At 39.3% G+C, this 24,184-nt stretch overlaps 1 protein-coding gene across 1 annotated transcript in view; it reads right to left on the bottom strand.

Moving 5' to 3' along the window:
* The window catches only part of LOC145973047 (uncharacterized), a 299,775-nt gene that overhangs the window by 179,302 nt on the left and 96,289 nt on the right, over window positions 1–24,184 (bottom strand). Inside the window, exon 3 of the mRNA XM_083102196.1 lies at window positions 12,022–12,111. Coding sequence (XP_082958322.1) covers window positions 12,022–12,111 — 90 coding nt within the window. The remainder of the gene's footprint in view (window positions 1–12,021; window positions 12,112–24,184) is intronic.

The following is a 24,184-nucleotide window of genomic DNA, read 5'->3' as shown; positions in this document are numbered from 1 at the left end:
GCACAGCTCGATCGATCATTCGTCGCGGCAATAAATTCTTCTACGCGCGCACTTACATGTAAATCTCGCGCCGCGATCCGTTGTTCTTGTCGAAAAAGTCCTCTTCGCAAAGAGCGATTTTGACAACTCATTCTGAATAATTTCTCTGAGAAAAAAAAACAAAATGAAATAAAATAAATGGTACATTTTTTTTCGAGATACATGTGTATCTTGTACACTTTTTTCTGCAAAATTGCATAAGATTAATATATGATCAGAAAAAAATTCTATACAAATCACATAATTTATCTTAAAAAATTCCACATAGGGGAATAAAAACACTCTTAGTACATTGACTACCGTTAATTATTGACAGCCGAAACATTCGTCGGAAGCGTACAATTCTTCATATCGATGTTTTTCAAACTGACACTGAAAGACAGCCGTGGCTGTTAATTTCGAACGTCGAACGAGCGAACAAATATTTAGCAAGCTGTCCGCGCGATTGAATTCGGACAGAAACGCCATAGACGGAACGGACGGTGAGAAAAGAGCTATCGCGCTTCTCTCTTTGGGACTCTCTTTATCCGAGGTGGACTTTATCCTAGCCGGATCTGACAGACGATTCGAGCTGTCAATCACGTAATTTGAGGATCGACCGTGGGCCATGACGACTCGAATAATTGCAGGCTTTCCGAGACTCGCCGGCCTCTCCGCGGACTCGAATAAATACAAAATCCTGCCTGCGTGCAGCTTTAATCAAGCGATAATGTTTAATTATAGGCCGCTATACTTTTTTCGGGTGATTAATCGATTGATCGAAGGACGCCCAGGTTAAGGGTCGAAAAGCGTATCGAAATCAGTGTCTCAAGTCACACATATATTTTTCAAGATACAATAAATTTTGACAATTTCTCGGTAAAAGAATAAATCGGCAAGTGTTAAAAGAAATATGCTTTTTCTCTCTTTCTCTGCTCCTCTTTTCTTTGTAATATAATTAATATATTAAAATTTTTAAAAATAAATATTTTTTGACAGAATTATATATTTTATTAATATATTTCAGGTGTAATAAGACGAGATAATAAATAAAATTAGGTACATTATTTTCTCAAAATTACGAGTTAAATTTAAAAAAACTAGGACAAACCAGAATAAATCTCAAGAATTAAAAAATTGAATTATTTCAGAAAATGATTCTTGAAAATATGTCCTTGAAAACTAGAACGCCTGTTTCGATTACTTTCCAAGCAGAGATCCGTCTCTGCTGGGAACAAAGCAGGACCGGTGTATCCAAAGGCGCAAACTGTGAACGCGCAAGAGCGACGAAGCACCGCGGAATAAGGTGTTTCTGGTCTACCAGCTGTTTAACCGAACAGCACGATGGTTGCAACGTGTGTTTACGACACGAAGGGGGAGGGGGGCAGCGCGTCGAGCAGCCAGCGGTAGACGACGGATAATAAATCACAACCTCGGCAGGCTAACGCGTTCTATTCTGCGACGCGTTGGACGAGGTCTACTTTCGAAAACGGAAAAATAGCAGGACGCGCGTGGAAGGAGACGTATGTCGTACTTTCGCGCAGGCGAATTGTCGTTGTCGTCGTCGCTGACGCGAAGATTGCCTCCGAAAGGTATAAGCTTTATTCGTTCCTCTGTGAGAAATATCCTTCTTCCGCTGAATTTCAGCAATAGTTAATATAATATAGCAAACGATATCGAGTATATTATATATGATTTCTTAAAATTATATTTCAAAAATTTATATTACAATATATCCAAAAGGTTGCGTAATCTTCTCTTTTGGAAAAAAAATCAAGTTAGAAAATATTTTCACGTTTTCGCGGAACATAAAAAATCTTACGATTGTGAGTTAAATCGCAATAATCTCGAGGAAACGGCCTTTCGACGTGTCGAGGTAATACCCGCGTAATTTTATTACCGCACTCGTGTTTACCTCGGGTTCCTATTTGTAATGCGCGATTTACTAGCCCGAGAAATTCACTTAGACTCTACCAGAGACCTGCCGCGATTTTGTAATGAAACGCAATAAAAGCCGCGGTGCGCTGCGCGCGAGAAGATGACACACGCTCTCGTCGAGTATTCTACCGGTACCCAGATACTCAACGACGGCAGATGTTACGACTGTTAAGCTAGGCTCTGAGCGACTGACTCGACAGATCTCGCGTAAAAAAGCAAGTTCGAGTATTATATGCGTTACCTTCCTCTTCCTAGAGGTAACGAGCGTGCCGGTGCTCAGGACACGGGAATGAGTCGGGACTTCCGGAAATGTTACACACTCTCTCGACGGTCTTCGCGGTCGAATGGCGGTGCCTCTGAAGACGACGAAGCGACGGGTTTCTCTCGACAAAATCGACGCGACTTGCGGCTTAACTGCAAGCGGTGCATCGTACGAGTTCTCTATCAACTTTACTCTTCTCGTCATAGAAATTGCTCGCGGTCATCAGATATTATACGGAGTTTTATACGTAAATTTAGCGTATCGTGCTGCGACCTTGATCTTTAACATTTTCTGCGTCAAGGCGTTCCGTCAATTATATATCAGGTTATTAGCAATTCTGCTGTCGCTCCTTAAAAGTAAACCGCATTCTACCGTGTGAGATGTGCATCGCTATAAAATACCTCTGACCTTCCACTAGTTGCCAATTGCGCGCAAGGCTTGCCGCGTTAATCCCGACTTAGCGTGCTTAATCATTTTTTGCGCGCCTCGTCATTACGTATTACACATAACGTTACATATCGCGAAAAAAGCGTTCGTGCCGCGGCTGTCGTGGCGATTTATCGCGGACCGTAGACGGGACGAAGGTAACGCGAAAAAAGGCGGTTGAAACGCCCGAGAATGAAAAAAAAAAACGAACACTTTAGGAAGAGAGGTGAGTCGAGGAAATACGAAGGCCGACTTTGCTTTCCACCTGTTGTGGCATCGCGAAGGACGCGTCTTCTGCATAGATCCGCGGCGACACGGACGTCGAAGAAAGTAGGATAGCACGAGCTTAGAACCTCGCACCAACACATCTCGACCGACGAGATTATCCGTTGATCGAGAATCTGTAGGACGCGTGTGAATCGTCGAGAGGAGAGAATGCGCACCTCGGCAAAACGATTCCTCTTGTGACGGGGAAATGGAATTGCATATATGACGCGCCTCGTTCCGATGCTTCGTATCGAGTAATCATCACCCGAGAAAGAGCAAGAGAAGGAGAGGAGGGAAGAGATGCCTGTGCGAATTGGACGTCCATTTGCGACTTGCACATGTATTTTGGCAGGGTGTAGAAATAGCAATTCACTAGCCTATCTCTCTCTCTCTCTTTCTATCGTAATCTCGTATGACGGGTTGTGCACTTAGGAAAGACCTATACTCGGAAATGTGTTCTATTACGAGCGCTTAGAGAGAAATTCGAGATTTCTATGGATAGAGAGAGATGCGAGCTGATGTATAGGATGTCCCAGAACTGTCATCACACCTTGTGGAGCTTTTCAGCTAATTCGATTTTTTCCTCAACGAAAGTTTCACTCGACGTCATCTCTTTATAGAGGAGTTTATATATAATTTGTCAATATTAAATATATTTTCTAATACAACTTGAGATTAAGTCAGCATAAAATTAATTATTATACTTTTTGATTGAAATTTCTGTAATTTATTACGCTCTCTAACATTATATTTTTTAAAAGTCTCATTTAACTTGTAAATTCTACAAAGATCTTTTTAAAAAACTGCAACTGTTTTTCACTCGAAAAAAGATTAAATGTACAATTGGTAGATGTAGTTCAATTGTGAGGTAATAGTTCGAGAACATGTCGCAGCACTTGACAAGTCATGAAAACTTATGCTCTAACGACTTTACAAGTTTTGATTCGCGCCGGTTAGCAGCGGAAAAAACTATAAGAAGATGACAACGATGAAAAAGACGTACATATACGGCAGTGGAACAAGAATGTTAGCCCATCGCAGGGAAAAAGAACGTAAGAACACGACAGTTGGCGTGAAGGAAACGGAGGAAGAGCTGAAATCATCGCTCTCCCGTGTGAAACCTCCCGAGGTTACAATACCGCAAGCGGTGAGTTAGAGTTAGGGTGTGCTTATGGTAAATGTGTGTTTCAGCGGAAAGTCATCCCGGTAAATTTATACTTCAAGTATTTTCGAGCCGAGATATTTCGCCGGAAAATGCCACCAAGTAAGATGGATACGAATCCAGTCGTCTTCTCGAGGAAAAGGCTTTCTATAAACACGAAGAAATTAAATGCTAAATTAATGCAATTTAATTCGATATTAATACGCGATAAAAAGACAAGTCTCTTACGTATGCGTAAAGAACAAGGTGCGAATGCCTGCGGTTCGATGCGAGAGTAATTCCGCGCGCATCTGCCACACCTCGCGGCATGCGATGCGCGTTTGCGGCGGATTGCGTTGCGGCACGACATGTAAATTCGCGAAGAGCGAAACCACGAGCCGGTGGAGGGAAGGGCAGAGGGGAGGAGAAGACACGGTGAAGGTGGAGACACGAGAGTTTCGAGCTCTTCGGCGTTCGATTAAAATGCCATTGGCGAAAACGTGCCGCGGGCAGCATGCGCCTCCGAGGAAAGCCATATTTCGTTAGCGACATGACCTCCTCTCCGAGGGGGAGCGTGATCGTGTCGCTACTATCATGTCTGCTCCTGGATCGTGCGCGATCCCGATTTACCATCCGCGTGCTTTCGTTTCTTACGCGAAGCCTGGACAGGCAACTCCTTTCTTAGAAAAGGAGAGAAAATGTAATTATCAGGTTATACGCGATTAACATTTTATTAAATTTTTTTATATTTATATAAAATTCATTTACGTTGGAAAAATAAAATCGATATATTTGACACTAAATGTTATAATCGTGATGAGATTGCTTAAGATCTTCATTAGAATGACGATATGATTTTGAAAACGTGATAAAACTGTGATGGATGATGGATTAGCAACGGCACGAAGCGCATTTCCGATGCAAATTGAAAAGACTATGGCAAATGTATAGTTGCTACCGTACATTAAAATCCCGTTTGTACTACGTATTCTTTACAATCAACGTTTCGCTTAAATAGGTATTCATGTATTCTGATACATTCCAGTGCGCCACGTACGCGCGATGCTAAAAGCGCAGCGCGTCAAAAGACTTCTACCCGGTCTTCTTTCTCCGCGCGCGCATTTATCATTGCAGTCATCCTTAGGCTGCAAATAATGCAGCTGGTTAAGTGCACTCCCCTTTGATCCGCGAACGATCTAACATCGCGCGGCCACGCTCGATCCTCATACATCTCTCCCGAGAGTTATATACCGCGCTTATAGTATCACATACAAATCTATCTACTCGAAAAAGTGATGACACTAAACTATGTGTAATAAAATTTGTTCGAGGAATTTTTTAAAATTTTACTGAATCAATTTTAAATATTCTTTCTATTTAAGCTTCTATCCATTTCTTCTCTTGTAAATGTATAAATTGAAAATAATTATAGTTTCTCAATAAAAATTTAATTTTGCATTTTTAGAGAAGATTAATATTCTTACAATTTTATAAAATCTGTCAACGTTAATCCAAAATTTATATACGCGTAACAATAAAACGTGGTCGTTACAAAGACATTGTTTTCTCATCACGAGCAAAGGATTGGCCCCGCTATTCGATGGATCGCGAGGACGTTGCGTTCATCAAGAACTGTCAGGCTTAGAAGCAACGACTTGCCGAGAGCCTGCCTGCCTACCTACCTACCCATCTTCTACCTGTATAGGTGATCGGTTCGATGGGTCGATTCGCGAGGCGCATCCGCGCGCGCGGGCAAATTGCGCAAAGCATAGTTTTGCATAACGTTTCGCACGCACCGCGCCGCCGTTCCCGTTATGACGACGACGCCGAACCGCAGAATCGTCTGCGAGCGCGCATATACATACATACGTGCACGCCTTCCCTCCCCCCGAGCGTGGATGCTTCGCGCCGACAATAGATATTCCGTAACGCCCACGTTAGTCGGGAGACAAAGGCCTGAATGGCCGGCTCCGGCAGATGCACGGGTTACACCGAGACGGTTATGCACCGACCAGGTACGCCGATTTAGAACGCAACGATGCGATGCGATGCCGTCCGTCCGTCCGTCCATTTATTCGTTCTCCGTGACGAAGGCGCGGTACCCCACGTAAAAGGCGCGCACACGCACGTGCTTACCCACACACGCGTGTGCATCCCCGCGCGGGGTTACGTAATTCGGAGAGGAGCACGCGCGCCGGCGGTGACGACATCTACCTACGGATAAGAAGAGAAAGAGATCCGGGAGTGTCCACTCGACGAAATGCGCACCGTCTCTCGCGAAGGAAACGTCTCTTACATAGAAAGAGACTCGAATTCCTTCGCAAATTCCTGCATCCTTACATCGATTGCCTCGTCAATGTGCCGCATAGACTTAAGGATGCTCGACGATCGAATAAGTGTTGTGAAAGGATTTTCAATAATGTTCGCATTTTACAATTTTGTTAAAAATTCATGAAATAATCGTCGAATAAGTCATAGAAATAGAAATTTACCTTTCATCAAGCGCAATCTTCTATGAACGATTATCTTTCAGACACGGTCAATTACAAATTTTTATGTTTTGCATATTCATAATGTCGCGTATCTTGTATTAAAATTTTGTTTCTCTCTCTAACTTTGCATTTACTTCACGTAGTCGAAGATTTTCTAATTCGAAGCAGACAATATAAATGAAAGCTATCTAATTTCCGTCGCACGACGTATTCAAATGCAACGGCGTGCCTTTCCACGTCTCTTTGCGATGCCGCTCGACAAATCTCTAATGAATTGGAAACGCGCCGCTACGGCAAGAGACATACGCGCCCATAGGAACGTCCGATGACGACATTCTCTTTTGTCAAGAGGAGAAAGAGACCTCGGCGAGACGGTCTGAAAGCGCGACTCAACGATGTCCACCGGCAAAGTCGGACTTGGGATCTGCCCACGTTCGGCCTCAAACGCGCGCGACTCTTTTTATCTTCTCGCCCACAAACATCATCGACTGAAAAAAGTCGCGGATCGTTCATTTCGATTCCACGAGGAGCATCCTCCGTAACCAATAATCGATCAGAGTCGCTGAAGAGGTAATAGATAAGAGCATCGTCGATCTCCGATGATGTTGCCCCGTGTGGGCCGCCATTTGCCTAGTTACCCACATCTCGCCGGTCGGCCATTGGAAATTGGAAATTAGAAATCGAATAGATAATGTGGGTGCAGATTCCGGGTTTTCTAACAATGAGAAATCGCGCCGATGACCGGCCAACTGCTGGCGTTGGAGGTGTCATAAATCTCGGAGCCGGCACGCGAGCCCGACGACGACAACGACGATGACTACGGTTAATCCTACTTCCGAGCGTCCCGGTTTTAGCGGGGCTTTGAGATTCATCGATGCAGCAACGCTGCAAGTGGGTCAAATGCGACGCGAAGTCCGTGACTTCCATTACCTGGTGCACGCACACGCCACAAAGAGCAGGTGGCGTTTCGAATTTCCACGAAATACGAAAGCTATTATTATAGATGATGAGTCTCTCTCAACAAGCGGATAAACCGCTTGTCCGTGGCCGGTGAAATTACTATGTTGGTAACGTACTTCTTCGCAAAAAAAAATAGCCGCATTTAAAAGATCCTTCTCGCTCTCTCGCATGCGACATAGTTTTAAGACTTTTTTAAAATGATCAATTTTTTCGCACGTTAAATATCGTAGAATGTTTAGATTTTCGATCAATCAAAATTCGATTAAATAAAAAATTATCGTTATATATATATAGTACAAAGTGACGCAAATGGTCCCTGAATAAAGTTCTGCAGAAGATGCGATATCGAATAATTCCTGTTACGGAGAAGGAGAGACGCGTCAGAGATCGGACTCGTCCGGGACCATGAGGTTCAGCCATTAGGGCCTCGCCGATGCCATTAGCGCCGTTCTGAGTGATAGACGCCAACATTAGCCGTCCAGCGACTCGTAACTTTCGCGGCTATCCGCGCTATTATCCAGCAAGTGGGACTTCACGGATCGGGTCCGATCTCGCCGCGCCATCCGTCTCAAGTTCTCCGCCGAAGGTCCGGCCTTTCAGCTTTGCCTTTAACGGGCACCCCCGCGGTCTCTTCTGCATCGCCGCCGCTGACTTGAACGACGACGACCAAAGGAGGAAGCGAGGGGAATCGTGGCGAAACGACGGAGGATTCCACAGCTGCCAAAGGCAGGCGACGAACACGAGACTCACGGAGGAATCCACGACTATCGGAAGCGATCGCCGAATGCACCGGCAATAATTTACCCCCCTCCTTCCCGGTCCTCCTCTTCCACTCTTGTCGCGGCCGGGTCGAGACTTCTTCTCGCGTCTTCTCTCGAGGCTCTCGCGGAACATCGCGCGACTGCTGTGGGAAGAACGTCGGGGGCCCGTTAGGACCGTTTCACAGGTCGCGGAATTTTCTCCTACGATAAACGTAGGAGAGAAGCAAGACGAGGGCGCCGCCGAGATATCGTCGAAACATTCACGCCTCCATTAATTTAATTCTTTTAAATAGGTACTAATTTTAGACAAGTATTCCCCTTTTTTTCCAAAGTAAGTTTGCGTTCTTTTAACTTTTCGGATTATATTTTAATTTCTATTAATTTGTAGTATGTGTGAGAGATGAAAGAAACACTAGTTTTTGAAATATAAGATGCATCGAGTAAGCATCTAATATTTTTAAATACAAAAATATTAAATTAAACGCAATGTTTTTATCTCTAAAAAATTCTCACAAGCCGTAATTTATACCAAAAATCAATTTAATTGATATTTAATTAACTATTTATTTAACTGATTACAGGAAATCTATGTGCGTTTGATTTGATCAATCTTAAATAACTCTCTATCGATACGATAATTCTATATTCTCTACCATTCTCTAGCATAATAGACGCTTATTAATGTTTAATCCGAATAACTAGTTTTATCTGGCGCGGTAAAAGCACAATCGCGCGTGTCAAAGTCTGTGACAAACAATTCCGCGATTACCGACGCCCGCATTAATCAGCGTATATCGCGCCCGATCGAAAATAATTTAAGATCTATTGTGCCGTTTCACATTGCGCGCAATCTGATAAAAGTTTGCTTGCATGAAGCAGATCTTAATGCTATCACGCGCGCGCGCCAGAGCCAGAGGAGAATAGCAGTAAAGGTATTGTTAGTAGTACGCGTCCCGTTACTTTGTTGCAGTTGACAGCGAGATAGCCGAAGCAACGAGGATGCCCTACGGCGATGACTATCGATTTCACGGAAAAACTATACGCACTTTTATTTTCCGGTTAAATAGACGTTTCATTCACCATTGATGGCCTTAAACAGTTATGGCATTCGCGTCGCCTTTAAAATGCCATCGAACTCTGCAAAATATGAATAATTTACGATTCCAGCCGAGCCGCTAATAAATATTAGATTTTTTCTTTTTCAATGCAATTCGATATTTTTATGGCAATTATACTAAGTGTAATTCTGAAACGTGGATGTAAACACCATCAATTTGTTCGTTTAAAGGAAAAAATAAATATTGAGTAGAACAAATATTAAAATTTAAAAAATAAATTGCTTGACGTTTCATAAAATAATTTCAGATAACGCGAGTAATATAAATATGAGATTAAAATCCCTCAATCATAGTGACAGATATGTTACGAGCTAAAAGCATAGTAAAATTTAGATGTCAACGGATGACGCTCGCATTTCCGGTAGAATATGTGCTTGCGATGGAATCGCGGAACGATTATATGCAACTATAAATATTGCATCAACGTGGTCGCGCAGGTATATATATCGAACGGTTACAGGTATATACCTACCTACCCGCCGTAATATCGCATCAGCCGGTGCAGAGGAGGACGGTCGAGATTAGTTCCGATTGCCGCGCCGGAGAGTTATAGGAAGGATCACGACTATGTGTGCGTCCGCCGCTCACGGCCAGCCATCGATCCCGGGCTACCGGCTGCTGCTACTGCTCTCCTGCCCGTTAATGAGTCATGTTTAATTGGCGTGGGAAGCCCGCGGCTTACGTCCACGTAACGGAATTGAACCGTACTCGATGTAACCGCGCGCACCCAGCGCTGTGCCCCCTTGTCATCCCTCCCCCTCTCCCCGCACCTCTTTTCCTCTCTTCGCGAAAGATGCACCGTGACTTGCAACAATTTTCTCTGGAAATACTCGAACGAGGATCGGGCCAATTCGGCATCCTCAGGCAAAGAAGGGTAACGTCGAGTGTAATTTTTTCTTGCGTGCAAAATTAAGCAGTATGAAGCGATCTGTCAACATCGTTAACGAGTTATCGTATTACGAACGTCTAAAGTACGGAAGAATTTCGTGACTAATCGCGACCGGACAAAAACGCACCGTCAAATTATGATTTCACGTCGCACGCGCGTGTCAAGTGACGCGTGCCGGGCAGCCGCGAGGCGCATCGACTACAGGAAATACCTGCCTGTAACAGGTGGTACGCGTCGGACATTTGCGTGATTCGAAAGAGAGAGAGAGAGAGAGAGAGAGAGAGAGATACGAAATTCTTTCTCCTTTCATCTTATTTCCTTCTATACTCACATATTAATATTATCCTTCAATATAATTCTTCTATATGAATCATATAAAAATCTCAATCTCTCTCTTATCGAGTACCCATTTTTTTCTAATTTTCACGAGTTTTAATATTATTTAATTGAAAAAGTTTCTCTTAAATTATCTTAATATCGCTGGTAGAATAATCAAATATTTAATTGAATAGTTACTTGAATTAAATATATAAAATTATTACATTTGCAAAACCTAGCATTTGCAGCTACCGAGTGAAACCTAGCACGATGCGACGAATGATGTTCATCGACCATGTCCTTCAACGACGTATTGCCGTCTCCTAGTCATGGTAACAAGCATGTCGCGTGAAACGCGATGGATCTTGAATACGTTCCCCGGAGCACTGGCGATTCTCTATTTTCGTTTCGTGAAAGGATCCACGATATTTCATGTCACGGACACAAGCGAGAGAGCGTTTTATTACCATGGTCGGTGTATTGCCTCATAGAACGGAGCGTACGTACCTACTTTGCCCTAACGACAAACTTACGCGAGCACTACTCGCGGTAGTTGAAAATGGAATCGAAATCAAATCGGTGGTCGCTAATATCCGTGTAATTGGAATGGATAAGTTCCGTTGGTCAACAGATGTACGATTTGGTGAAGAAATGCCGTCCATCAGAAATTCGCGCTTGTTTTTAGCTTTTTGACATAAGTATTTTGAATAATTCTCGAGTAGAAACACTAGTCAAAAAATGACGATTCGAATCGCAAAATTCGCACGTTCGCGAGCCATTGACTGCATCGTTAAAGAGAACACGGATGAACGCGCAAGAGGCGGCGGCTCCAAACGTTCGTGTTCTCTCTCGCATTGCGACGTAATATGCATCACGAATGCCAACACGAGTCACACCCATCATAGAGATCCTGTGGGTGGCGCCATGTATTCGCACGAATAAGTCGTACGACCGGCATCCAACGATGACCCGCGAAGTGCTTCACGAAGCGCTCCAAGCGTTCGTTATTATACGTGCACCGTCCGTTCGAGGCGAGATTTTATCGGCATGAATAATCGCGAGGAAATTTTAACGTCCGTTAAGAGCAACGACACTTGATAGCATAGAGAATGACGTATCTCGCGAATAACTGTACGCGAGCGTATTTCTATATTTGCCACACGACGTGACATATCAAGAAAAATTCCCAGTCGACTCCGTCGTCAGGCGGTTTAAAATCCGCGCGGCAAGTCTCCTTTATTGACAAGATTAATCTCTCTCATGTATTAAAATTTACACATATCTTTTATACTATTACGTAAAATATTTTTTAAGTGAGATTCTATCGATTAAATGCGATTTGTTTAAATAAAACAAATTGCGTATTCTCGATTGTGCTGATGCATTTTCGAGACGTCGAAATTAAATATATTCGGGATAAAATCGACTTACCTCCCTAGACGTCGGTGCCCCCAGGACGCAGGGGCTGTCCGGGCGGCGAGGCGCACTGGCCCACCGCTTGCTCGAGAGCTCGCTCTCCTCCTGAAACAATAAACGCGACCTGTAATTAGACAAGACGAAGGTAAAGGTGATAGGCGGCGGGGTCTGATGAGCGCTATTATAGCAATCGTAATGGCTGCCTTGGAAACAAAATTGCTCTTCGCAGAAAATTAGCGAGAGGGAGACCGAAGGGGGTGAGAATGGAATAGTCGCGGCATAGATCGTGGGTAATCCCAAACATCGCGAAAAAGTAAAGCTGCAATTTCTCTAATAACTATCCCGAAAATATGTTTCATTATCAATGAATGAGAACTGTCTCTAAAATTAACGAAAAAAGTCCTGGGACTTTTAGTTTAATTTATTACTGCAAAGATTAAAAGCTGAGAATTCTAAAAAAAAATTCAGAAAAACAGACGCAAATAAATTTTCTCTAAAGAGGCCAAATGTATTCAGTGAGCGATAATCATCGTGTCACGTAATTATCCATCGAAAATTATCGTACGCCCAGCTGTAAGTAAACATTTGCATAATACAAATGTCGACAAGCGAGTGCGGACACTGGTTCCATTTCAGCGTATATTATATGAATGAAGCAACCGCAAATTAACGCGCGCTTTCGCTCGTCGATCGACGGGCTACAAATCGACTTCTATTACGAATACATTCACCGCGACGATCGAGACTCGTTAATACTTTTGCGTCAGTGACCGCCCTGTCTTTAATTTCGATCTCCTTGAATGGAAGCTGTACGCCAGATGGTACCTTTCAGTGCCGTGAACTCATTAACGGTAAATGTATTATGGGATGTAAATCAATTGTCAAATTAACAATCGTTTATCAAGATAAGTAAGCCTTAAAAATATCTCTGAAACCAAAGAAAAGTAAAGAGAAATAATTAAAAAAAGAATATATAAATATATAATGAAATTATGTTTATAAAAAATCACATGTTTTGCGAGCAAATATGTAAATTATATAAATTTCGAAAGAGTAAACGTAGAAGAATCCAGATGAGGAATATTGCTCGACAGTGCCTGTAATACTATCTCCTTTTTTGTATATAGGGACGTAAATCAGTGCGGCAATATACAATTTAGAATAGTGTTCTGCGACACGATTAAAGTGCACCTTGCGGCATGAAATGGCAGGACTGCGCTAATGGTTCAATTATGCGAGTCATTCGCAATGAAATAGTATGAGGAGAGATTCTGAGAGAATCTTCCTTCTCTCCTCCACATAAAACGGGCACATCGGAATAATTAAAACCATACCTCTATCATATGATATCAATGCGAATTATATTAATTTAACAATGTTTATTCTATAAATACTCAATTTCTTGTTAAAATTATAAAGTTTTACAAGTATTTAAATACTTATCTATACACTTTCAATATACTATAATGAATCATCATTTTCATTAATGATTTAATAAGCATATATAAGTCTCAATGTAAATATATTCTAATAAAAAGAAAATAAGCAATCAAACGCAGGTTTGATGAATGCAGGTTGGTCGAAGTAAAAGGACGGAAATATAATTCAAATCGCGAAACGTGAATTTATCGCGTGATACATACAAGTTGCGATACACAAGGAATCTGACGTAATCTCGGTTGACACAATCGGACGGTGTTTCGCCGTATTTACGTGAAGGCGACAGGAGTCTTCTGGCGGTGCGCACGCGAACGCGCGGTTATTAAAACGTTAAAACAATTACGGCTCGGCTCGTGTATGTCACGAGCCGGGGAAAGAGGCTGAGAGGGACGAGAAAGCGAGAGAGAGAGAAAGAGAGGCGGCAGCGAGGAGTAATTGCGCCATCGTTTCTTGCCATCTCGACGTATGTACGACAAACTGCGACGACGCCCGCGACGAGCGAGGGCGACGATGCATTATGTGCCTCGGTCGCACCGCTCGCTCTCGCGAAAGGCGAGACCACCCGCGTACAAATGCGACAATGAAACAATCACGAAATACAGATTCGAGCGTGCTGATCAATGGTGGGAACACCGCGATCGCGTTTTATGTCCTCGACTTCGACTTGCGCAAAGAGAACGCTGGCACGTTAATTGCTTGTTCATTAATAACGCACGTTGAAGTCCAATGGAGTCTCGTACTTTCTCAAGTAACAAAAATTGACATATCACGTGCTTTAAAAATAGATTCCTATTTTTCCTGCTTTACTTGAAAAGTATCGTTGTGGCTATTATTGATATGTTATTTCTTCAATTATTATTCGCTATTATTAATACTAATAATATAGTGTCTGTGAAGCTGGCACGACAATCTACGAATTATAAAAAAATACTAAGAGTTCTGATAGCACTTTTCATAGTTCTATAGTTCCTGATAAAAATTAAAAAGAGTTCCGCATTCCTTATATTAAAAAATCGAAATCGAAAAAATGTCGTGCTAACTTCGCGAATCTAGCACGACACTCTTTCCTCTAAAGTACCAAAACGCGTTGAATATTATTATTTTTAGCAAGAGTTCCCGATAGTTCTGTTCAAGTTCAGCCTATATATGCAATTTCAGATCGATATTTCAAAAATTAATAATTTTTAAACAATTTTTAAGATTCTCGCCCAGCATGACATTCTCCCTCTAAAGTACTAAACCGCGTTGAAAATTATTATTTCTAATAACAGTTCTCGATAGTTCTGCTATAGTTCAGCCTATATAGGCAAATTTCAGATCGATATTTCAATAATTAATAATTTTTTACGAATTTTTAATGTCCTCGACCAGCGCGACACTTAGTAAAAATGTGTCGTGCTGATGATTTTCCGTAGTTTTAACGGCAGTTTCTGGACAGTTCTATATAAGTTCTATCTTTTAGAAACATTTTTACGCAGAGTTCCGACCGATTACTATTTTTTAAATAATTTTTTACAATAACCCAGCACGACACTCCCTCTAAAGTACTGCGACACGTTGAATATTATTATTTTTAGCAAGAGTTCCCGATAGTTCTGCTATAGTTCAGCCTATATATGCAATTTTAGGTCGATATTCCAAAAATTAATAATGTTTAAACAATTTTTAAGATTCTCGCCCAGCACGACATTCTCCCTCTAAAGTATTAAACCGCGTTGAAAATTATTATTTCTAATAACAGTTCTCGATAGTTCTGCTATAGTTCAACCTATATATGCAGTTTTAGGCCGATATTTCAATAATTAATAATTTTTAACGAATTTTTAATGTCCTCGACCAGCACGACACTTAGTAAAAATGTGTCGTGCTGATGATTTTTCGTAGTTTTAACGATAGTTCTCGACAGTTCTATAAAAGCTCTATTCTTTGAAAACGTTTTTACGCAGAGTTCCGACCGATTACTATTTTTTAAATAATTTTTTACAATAACCTAGCACGACACTCTCCCTCTAAAGTACTAAGACGCGTTGAATATTATTATTTTTAGCAAGAGTTCCCGATAGTTCTGCTATAGTTCAGCCTATATATGCAATTTCTGATCGATATTTCAATAATTAATAATTTTTTACGAATTTTTAATGTCCTCGACCAGCACGACATTTAGTAAAAATGTGTCGTGCTGATGATTTTCCGTAGTTCTAACGGCAGTTCTGGACAGTTCTATATAAATTCTATCTTTTAGAAACATTTTTACGCAGAGTTCCGACCGATTACTATTTTTTAAATAATTTTTTACAATAACCTAGCACGACACTCTCCCTCTAAAGTACTGAAACGCGTTGAAAATAATTATTTTTGACAACAGTTCTCGATAGTTCTGCTATAGATCAGCCTATATATGCAATTTTAGGTCGATATTCCAAAAATTAATAATGTTTCAACAATTTTTAAGATTCTCGCCCAGCACGACATTCTCCCTCTAAAGTATTAAACCGCGTTGAAAATTATTATTTCTAATAACAGTTCTCGATAGTTCTGCTATAGTTCAACCTATATATGCAGTTTTAGGTCGATATTCCAAAACTTAATAATTTTTTATGAATTTTTAATGTTCTTAACCAGCACGACACTTAGTGAAAATGTGTCGTGCTGATGATTTTCCGTAGTTTTAACGGCAGTTATCGACAGTTCTATATAAGTTCTATCTTTTAGAAACATTTTTACGCAGAGTTCCGACCGATTACTATTTTTTAAATAATTTTTTACAATAACCTAGCACGACACTCTCCCTCTAAAGTACTGAAACGCGTTGAAAATAATTATTTTTGACAACAGTTCCCGATAGTTCTGCTATAGATCAGCCTATATATGCAATTTTAGGTCGATATTCCAAAAATTAATAATGTTTCAACAATTTTTAAGATTCTCGCCCAGCACGACATTCTCCCTCTAAAGTATTAAACCGCGTTGAAAATTATTATTTCTAATAACAGTTCTCGATAGTTCTGCTATAGTTCAACCTATATATGCAGTTTTAGGTCGATATTCCAAAAATTAATAATTTTTTATGAATTTTTAATGTTCTTGACTAGCACGAGACTTAGTAAAAATGTGTCGTGCTGATGATTTTCTGTAATTTTAACGGCAGTTCTCGACAGTTCTATAAAAGTTCTATCCTTTAGAAACATTTATACGTAGAGATCCGACCGTTTATTATTTCATAAATAATTTTTTACAATTATATTATTAATTGTTGGAATATCGACCTAAAATTGCATATATAGGCTGAGTTATAGCAGAATTATCGAGAACTCTTGCTAAAAATAATCATGTTCAACGCATTTTAATACTTTAGAGGCAGAGTGTCGTGCTGGGTTATTGTAAAAAATTATTTAAAAAATAGTAATCGGTCGGACTCCGTGTAAAAATGTTTCTAAAAGGTAGAACTTATATAGAACTATCCAGAACTGCCGTTAAAACTACGGAAAATCATCAGCACGACACATTTTTACTAAGTGTCGTGCTGGTCAAGAACATTAAAAATTCATAAAAAATTATTAATTTTTGGAATATCGACCTAAAACTGCATATATAGGTTGAACTATAGTAGAACTATCGAGAACTGTTATTAGGAATAATAATTTTCAACGCGGTTTAGTACTTTAGAGGGAGAATGCCGTGCTGGGCGAGAATCTTAAAAATTGCTTAAAAATTATTACTTTTTGGAATATCGACCTAAAATTGCATATATAGGCTGAACTATAGCAGAATAATCGAGAACTGTTGTCAAAAATAATTATTTTCAACGCGTTTCAGTACTTTAGAGGGAGAGTGTCGTGCTGGGTTATTGTAAAAAATTATTTAAAAAATAGTAATCGGCCGGAACTCTGCGTAAAAATGTTTCTAAAAGATAGAACTTATATAGAACTGTCGATAACTGCCGTTAAAACTACGGAAAATCATCAGCACGACACATTTTTACTAAGTGTCGTGCTGGTCAAGAACATTAAAAATTCATAAAAATTATTAATTTTTGAAATATCGACCTAAAACTGCATATATAGGCTGAACTATAGCAGAACTATCGGGAACTCTTGCTAAAAATAATAATATTCAACGCGTTTCAGTACTTTAGAGGGAGAGTGTCGTGCTAGGTTATTGTAAAAAATTATTTAAAAAATAGTAATCGGTCGGAACTCTGCGTAAAAATGTTTCTAAAACAGAACTTATGTAGAACTGTCCAGAACTGCCGTTAAAACTACGGAAAATCATCAGCACGACACATTTTCACTAAGTGTCGTGCTGGTTAAGAACATTAAAAGTTCATAAAAAATTATTAATTTTTGGAATATTGACCTAAAACTGCATATATAGGCTGAACTTCAACAAAACTGTCGGGAACTCTTGATAAAAATAATAATATTCAACGTGTCTTAGTACTTTAGAGGGAGAGTGTCGTGCTAGGTTATTGTAAAAAATTATTTAAAAAATAGTAATCGGTCGGAACTCTGCGTAAAAATGTTTCTAAAAGAGAACTTATGTAGAACTGTCCAGAACTGCCGTTAAAACTACGGAAAATCATCAGCACGACACATTTTCACTAAGTGTCGTGCTGGTCAAGAACATTAAAAGTTCATAAAAAATTATTAATTTTTGGAATATCGACCTAAAACTGCATATATAGGCTGAACTATAGCAGAACTATCGGGAACTCTTGCTAAAAATAATAATATTCAACGCGTTTCAGTACTTTAAAGGGAGAGTGTCGTGCTGGGTTATTGTAAAAAATTATTTAAAAAATAGTAATCGGCCGGAACTCTGCGTAAAAATGTTTCTAAAAGATAGAACTTATATAGAACTGTCCAGAACTGCCGTTAAAACTACGGAAAATCATCAGCACGACACATTTTTACTAAGTGTCGTGCTGGTCAAGAACATTAAAAATTCATAAAAAATTATTAATTTTTGGAATATCGACCTAAAACTGCATATATAGGCTGAACTATAGCAGAACTATCGGGAACTCTTGCTAAAAATAATAATATTCAACGTGTCTCAGTACTTTAGAGGGAGTGTCGTGCTGGGTTATTGTAAAAAATTATTTAAAAAATAGTAATCGGTCGGAACTCTGCGTAAAAATGTTTCTAAAAGATAGAACTTATATAGAACTGTCCAGAACTGCCGTTAAAACTACGGAAAATCATCAGCACGACACATTTTTATTAAGTGTCGTGCTGGTCGAGGACATTAAAAATTCGTAAAAAATTATTAATTATTGAAATATCTATCAGAAATTGCATATATAGGCTGAAATATAGCAGAACTATCGGGAACTCTTGCTAAAAATAATAATATTCAACGCGTCTTAGTACTTTAGAGGGAGAGTGTCGTGCTGGATAATAATAAAAAATTGTTTAAAAAATATTAAACGGTCGGAACTCTGCGTAAAAACGTTTTCAAAGAATAGAACTTTTATAGAACTGTCGAGAACTATCGTTAAAACTACGAAAAATCATCAGCACGACACATTTTTACTAAGTGTCGTGCTGGTCGAGGACATTAAAAATTCGTTAAAAATTATTAATTATTGAAATATCGGTCTGAAATTTGCCTATATAGGCTGAACTATAGCAGAACTATCGAGAACTGTTATTAGAAATAATAATTTTCAACGCGGTTTAGTACTTTAGAGGGAGAATGTCGTGCTGGGCGAGAATCTTAAAAATTGTTTAAAAATTATTAATTTTTGAAATATCGATCTGAAATTGCATATATAGGCTGAACTTGAACAGAACTATCGGGAACTCTTGCTAAAAATAATAATATTCAACGCGTTTTGGTACTTTAGAGGAAAGAGTGTCGTGCTAGATTCGCGAAGTTAGCACGACATTTTTTCGATTTCGATTTTTTAATATAAGGAATGCGGAACTCTTTTTAATTTTTATCAGGAACTATAGAACTATGAAAAGTGCTATCAGAACTCTTAGTATTTTTTTATAATTCGTAGATTGTCGTGCCAGCTTCACAGACACAATAATATATTTATATTATATTAAAATTTATATTATTAAATTTTTACAAACGTTTATATATTTACAATATTTTATATCTCTCTACACATTTTACATCTCTTAATACAAAATATATAATAATAAAATTAATTTAGTGAAAATCCATAAGTGTACATAAGCAATATCAATTTACTCTAGTATGCAATAATACTTTAATTCTATTATCTTGACGAGAATCATGTACGAAATAACTGAATATCATTTTCCTCAATGATAGCCTCGCCTACGTGTGTGCTTGGTAATGCAATATCTATTAATATATAACATGCATCACATATTTTCTTATACAATGCAACACACACCTCTCTTATATTAAATCAATTACCTTTCCTATTAATAATCCCGCATACGATCACACTGGATTAACGAGACGCCTCGAATAGGACAAATTAACTCGTTCCTTCTCGTAAAGTTATAGTTGCGTGATTCAGAGGCATGGATAAAGGGGTGAAAATGGATTGCGTACGTACGTTATACTTATATCGAATGGCTACCGCAAACACGCCCGCGTGATTCCTCGCAAAACGCGATGCGTCGTTATCGTCTCGTTACTATTACATTACATTACATTATTACAGTGAACGCGAGTTACGTTTCGAGATATGCGTTACGTTTACTTTCGCTGGATTTCTCCTATTTTCCGTAATGCCGCGAGATTGCGTCGCGGAAATTGAATCGGCGGCGCCTTTGGACACGCCGAATGTGCTGAAAATGCACCGTTCCTCCGATCTGCATCTAGCGAGAACGAAAGTTCGCGGGAATGACGACGATTTTGCATTTCCGCGATGGAAACGGGAACACGAGGCGGTTCGCATCTCTCGAGCACGACGAGTCTCGCGTACAGTTTAATATACAATATCCGACCACTTATACACGGCACGTTGTCCGTATTACAATATTGTTATTTGGACCCCTGCGTGGGCAATGCAGATATAAACCCGTTAATAGAAACGTGAAGTATCGCGCGAGGCCAGTTCCGCGGTTCTGCACCGAAAATGGATGTGAGCTAAATACGTTCTCAAGCATCTACGTTCAACGGCATCTCTCTTCTGTACTTTATTTAAAACAGATTACGATGGAAACGTTACGCCCTTAAGCCACGTATATAAACGATATATAAACTTAATCTTGTGAAAATCTTGTTAGAAGAGGCACATTATTCTAAATTATACTCTTATCTCACGAATTTAAATGTAAAAGTAAGATTATTGGCTTAAATAAGATTTATATATGTTCGCTTCAGTTTAAGTTCAACTAGAAATTTATATAAAATTTTTTAATCTATACATTTTTAACTTTATAAATTATTAGAACGTTGATGTACATAAAAACTTAATTTGCCAATAAAATCTGTTACTTTATAAATCAATTAATCAAGTAAAAAGCTTTATACTAAACTGACCGTTGCGTAGGATTCAATTTATCGTGTTTCGAAATTCAATTTATATAATCAACTCTTGGGATATATAAGCGACGGGTTTATTTATATTAAAGGGCCTTTTCTCGACGTATTTATGATTTCGTGGTATGAATCCACGCCTACACCTAAAAGCAGTATTCATGCGACCAAACTCGCCCGTCGTGATTCATGGTACTTTCGCATTAGCGGCAGAATTTGGCGGTAGAAAATTTCCAATTATAAGCATGCATAACGAACCAAAATTAAATTGCGATAGCTAATCCCTATTTTATAATGCGGCGTAATTATTAATTAAATAAAGGAGAGCAGTTAAAATATTTTGATAAAACGGAGCAAACAAGAGTGCGCAAACGCGTTGATATTAAATCCACAATTACAACTGGAAATTATTATAAATCCCCATTTAAAAGTCGCCGATTAAAGGGAGAAGAATGTTTCATTTGATTTAGAAGCGCAGAGTCGGATCTTTCTTTTAATTGGGTATCAATCGACGCGACATGGCGATCGCGAGAACGACCGCTCCACGTGCGTATGCATTCACGCACTGCACACGCAGCACTTCGTCTTCGCGCGTTCCCACGCCATCTCTGGCTCGTTAATGGATTAGAGCTTCGAAAGCTTGATTCTGATATAAGTGTTTCTCTCTCTCAGCATGTCTTGTCGTCGCGTAATCCCTTTCTCGCGCGGTGTGTGTGAGTTACGCCAATCGGGTGTATCGTAAATTATAACTTTCGGTCATAAAAGCCGGACTATGAAAGTGATTTGCAACGCGGTAAGAAGAAAGATATCTCTTCTCTTCTGCCCGATCATGGTTTTCGCGCGGATTGTACGGGAGGAAAGGGAATTCTGAAATAACGTATGAAGTTGTTGGGGCGAGAGCAAAATGCACGCTCACGCGAGTTCTCTCTCTCTCATTCATGTCCGTTCTTTAGAAACGATTCTCGGTAGCTTGGCTAAAGAGGCTTATGTAACGCGCTATATATATTGGAATATTTATAAATTTATATCACATTAATATCGTATGCAGTCATGCTTATGGCGTCTATATTTAATACAGTGCAGTTAGAAAGGCGAGACTTTGATTGTGTCGGCAAATGAGAGCTTGCTTTGCGAAAAATTAATTATCACTAAATACATAAGCAAATAATATACTAATTTAAAATAAATACGACGTTTCACACACATATAATCAGATTATATAATGCACATCTTTGATAACTTTTCATTACTAGCACGATTCTTTAATATTATGCTACGATCTATGATTAATTTATCCGTAAGCTTTACAGGAAACGATTTAGAAATCATAAATTGTGTACGGTGTATGTACGGTGTAATGTTTATGATTTTTACGTCACGTTTTGACAGAACATTTATAATATTAATTGTATAACCGCGTTTATATCGCACGCTACTGCTGTTATATTGCAACGCGGTTAGAAAGTCGGTCGTGGGTCCAATTGTGCATAAAATTGCTTCTATTCGCCTCGCTGAGTGTAAACACGTAATTACATTAAAATCACATTAAAATATGTCCTGGGCGTTGCAAAATTAACGGTTACGACTCATAAGCGTCATCTTAAGGCGGATGCCGCTTCTTCGAGCTCGAATACATAAAGTCGGATACGGGACACTAATGGTTTCCGTTTAATTGCTTCTTGTACATTAAAACTTCCAATATTTTACGCGATTAATTTCCCATTTTTTCATAAAGATCCTTATTCTATACATTATGGATTATCATTCAATAGATGCACAGTACTAATTATTTCTTGTGTTTCTCGAGAAGACAATATCTCTTGTAAATAGAAAAAAAATATAAAATAATGAATTAAGCATTATTTATTTTTTTATGTAATGTAGGAAAAAATTTAATTAATTATACTTAATAGTAAAAACTTGATGAATTTTGAAATTAATTTTTTGACACTTGTATTATTTACAACTTTCAAAAAGTTTAAGTATTAATTATCGAAATTATTAATATTCACAATTAGAACCTAAGAAAAATAATGCTTAAAATTTGTATAATTTCAGACAAAAACATTAATTTTAGAATATTACCTTGCATAAAAAAAGGTATAAAATCGCAGCCAAAATACGGTCGTTAAAGGGAAAGAATACACGACAAGAAAAGAAAAATGTGACGCGAAAAAGAGACAGCGTACAAAAATTAAATCCTACCGTGTAAATTATGCGAAACGGAGAATGTATGCGCGAGCCATCTAAACTCGTCGGGTGCGAGTCGCACCTGTTTCCAAAGCACGGCGATACGTGTCGGCGGCCGCGATTTATAAGTATCGATACAAGAAGTTTCCCAGCAGGGCGGTTCGGGCAACGACGAAAGATTTATATCGTCGGTTACCGCTGGGCAATATCAAAACAGAAATGTGGAATGTGAGCGAAGGGGGCTACCGTGCGCCGAGTCATTCAATAAAGAGAAACAATGGAGCCTTGGTGATTTACGAGAGCATTACTGGCGACCCACGTACACGCTTTCGATCTACATATACCAATATTCTCAATGTTACTAGGTACGATTGCTACCGTTATCTACATGCAGCCTCCTGCACGTTTTCCGGCGCAAGTTTGTTCTTCTGTCGTTAAATCGCATGACTAACCACCGGAATTTTCTTTCCTAATTTTCATCTCGAGAACATTTCATACATCGATGAAGCAAAGACAGCTCAAAGTTAATGCGAATCTGTACTATTGCATTACGAAAAATATAATGAATATATAACACGTTTTAAATATTGAGCCATTAAAATTATTAAATATACTTTTCCAGCAAATTTAAATTAGATCCTCTCTCTTTTAATAAAAACTTGACAAGTAACCATCAGAAAAAATAATCTTTAATCATCACATTGAGATTGTAAGAATTAAAAGAAGCTTAGTCGTCGAAAAATTATGGGTTCTCACAAATGCCGCTCAAAAATTATGTTACACTCAATATTACGATATCGCGATGGCGCATTATATCAAAAGGATGGTCGCTGCGCGATTCGCGAATGAAGAAAGAGAAAAAGAATTAAACGAGGGACGGAAGTGAATCAGGGCCTACCATATAAATCACGAGGATGTGGTTAACGCAATAAGGCGCACATAATGATGACATATATCATCGGACTAATAGTAGACTCGCGATATGATCACCCTGGGCAAGGGCCGAGGAATCGCCAGAGCTGCCCCCGACTGCGCGGCATCGTATCGCCGATCGTTTCGTATCGTTATAATCGATCGG

The sequence above is a fragment of the Camponotus vicinus genome, unplaced genomic scaffold (genome assembly GCF_025532165.1).
Source record: "Camponotus vicinus isolate PSW18456_S1 unplaced genomic scaffold, iyCamVici1.0 SCAF_6, whole genome shotgun sequence".
Classification (NCBI taxonomy): domain Eukaryota; kingdom Metazoa; phylum Arthropoda; class Insecta; order Hymenoptera; family Formicidae; genus Camponotus; species Camponotus vicinus.
The sequence above is the reverse complement of the archived record's forward strand: the minus strand, read 5'-3'. Positions and strand labels throughout refer to the sequence as shown.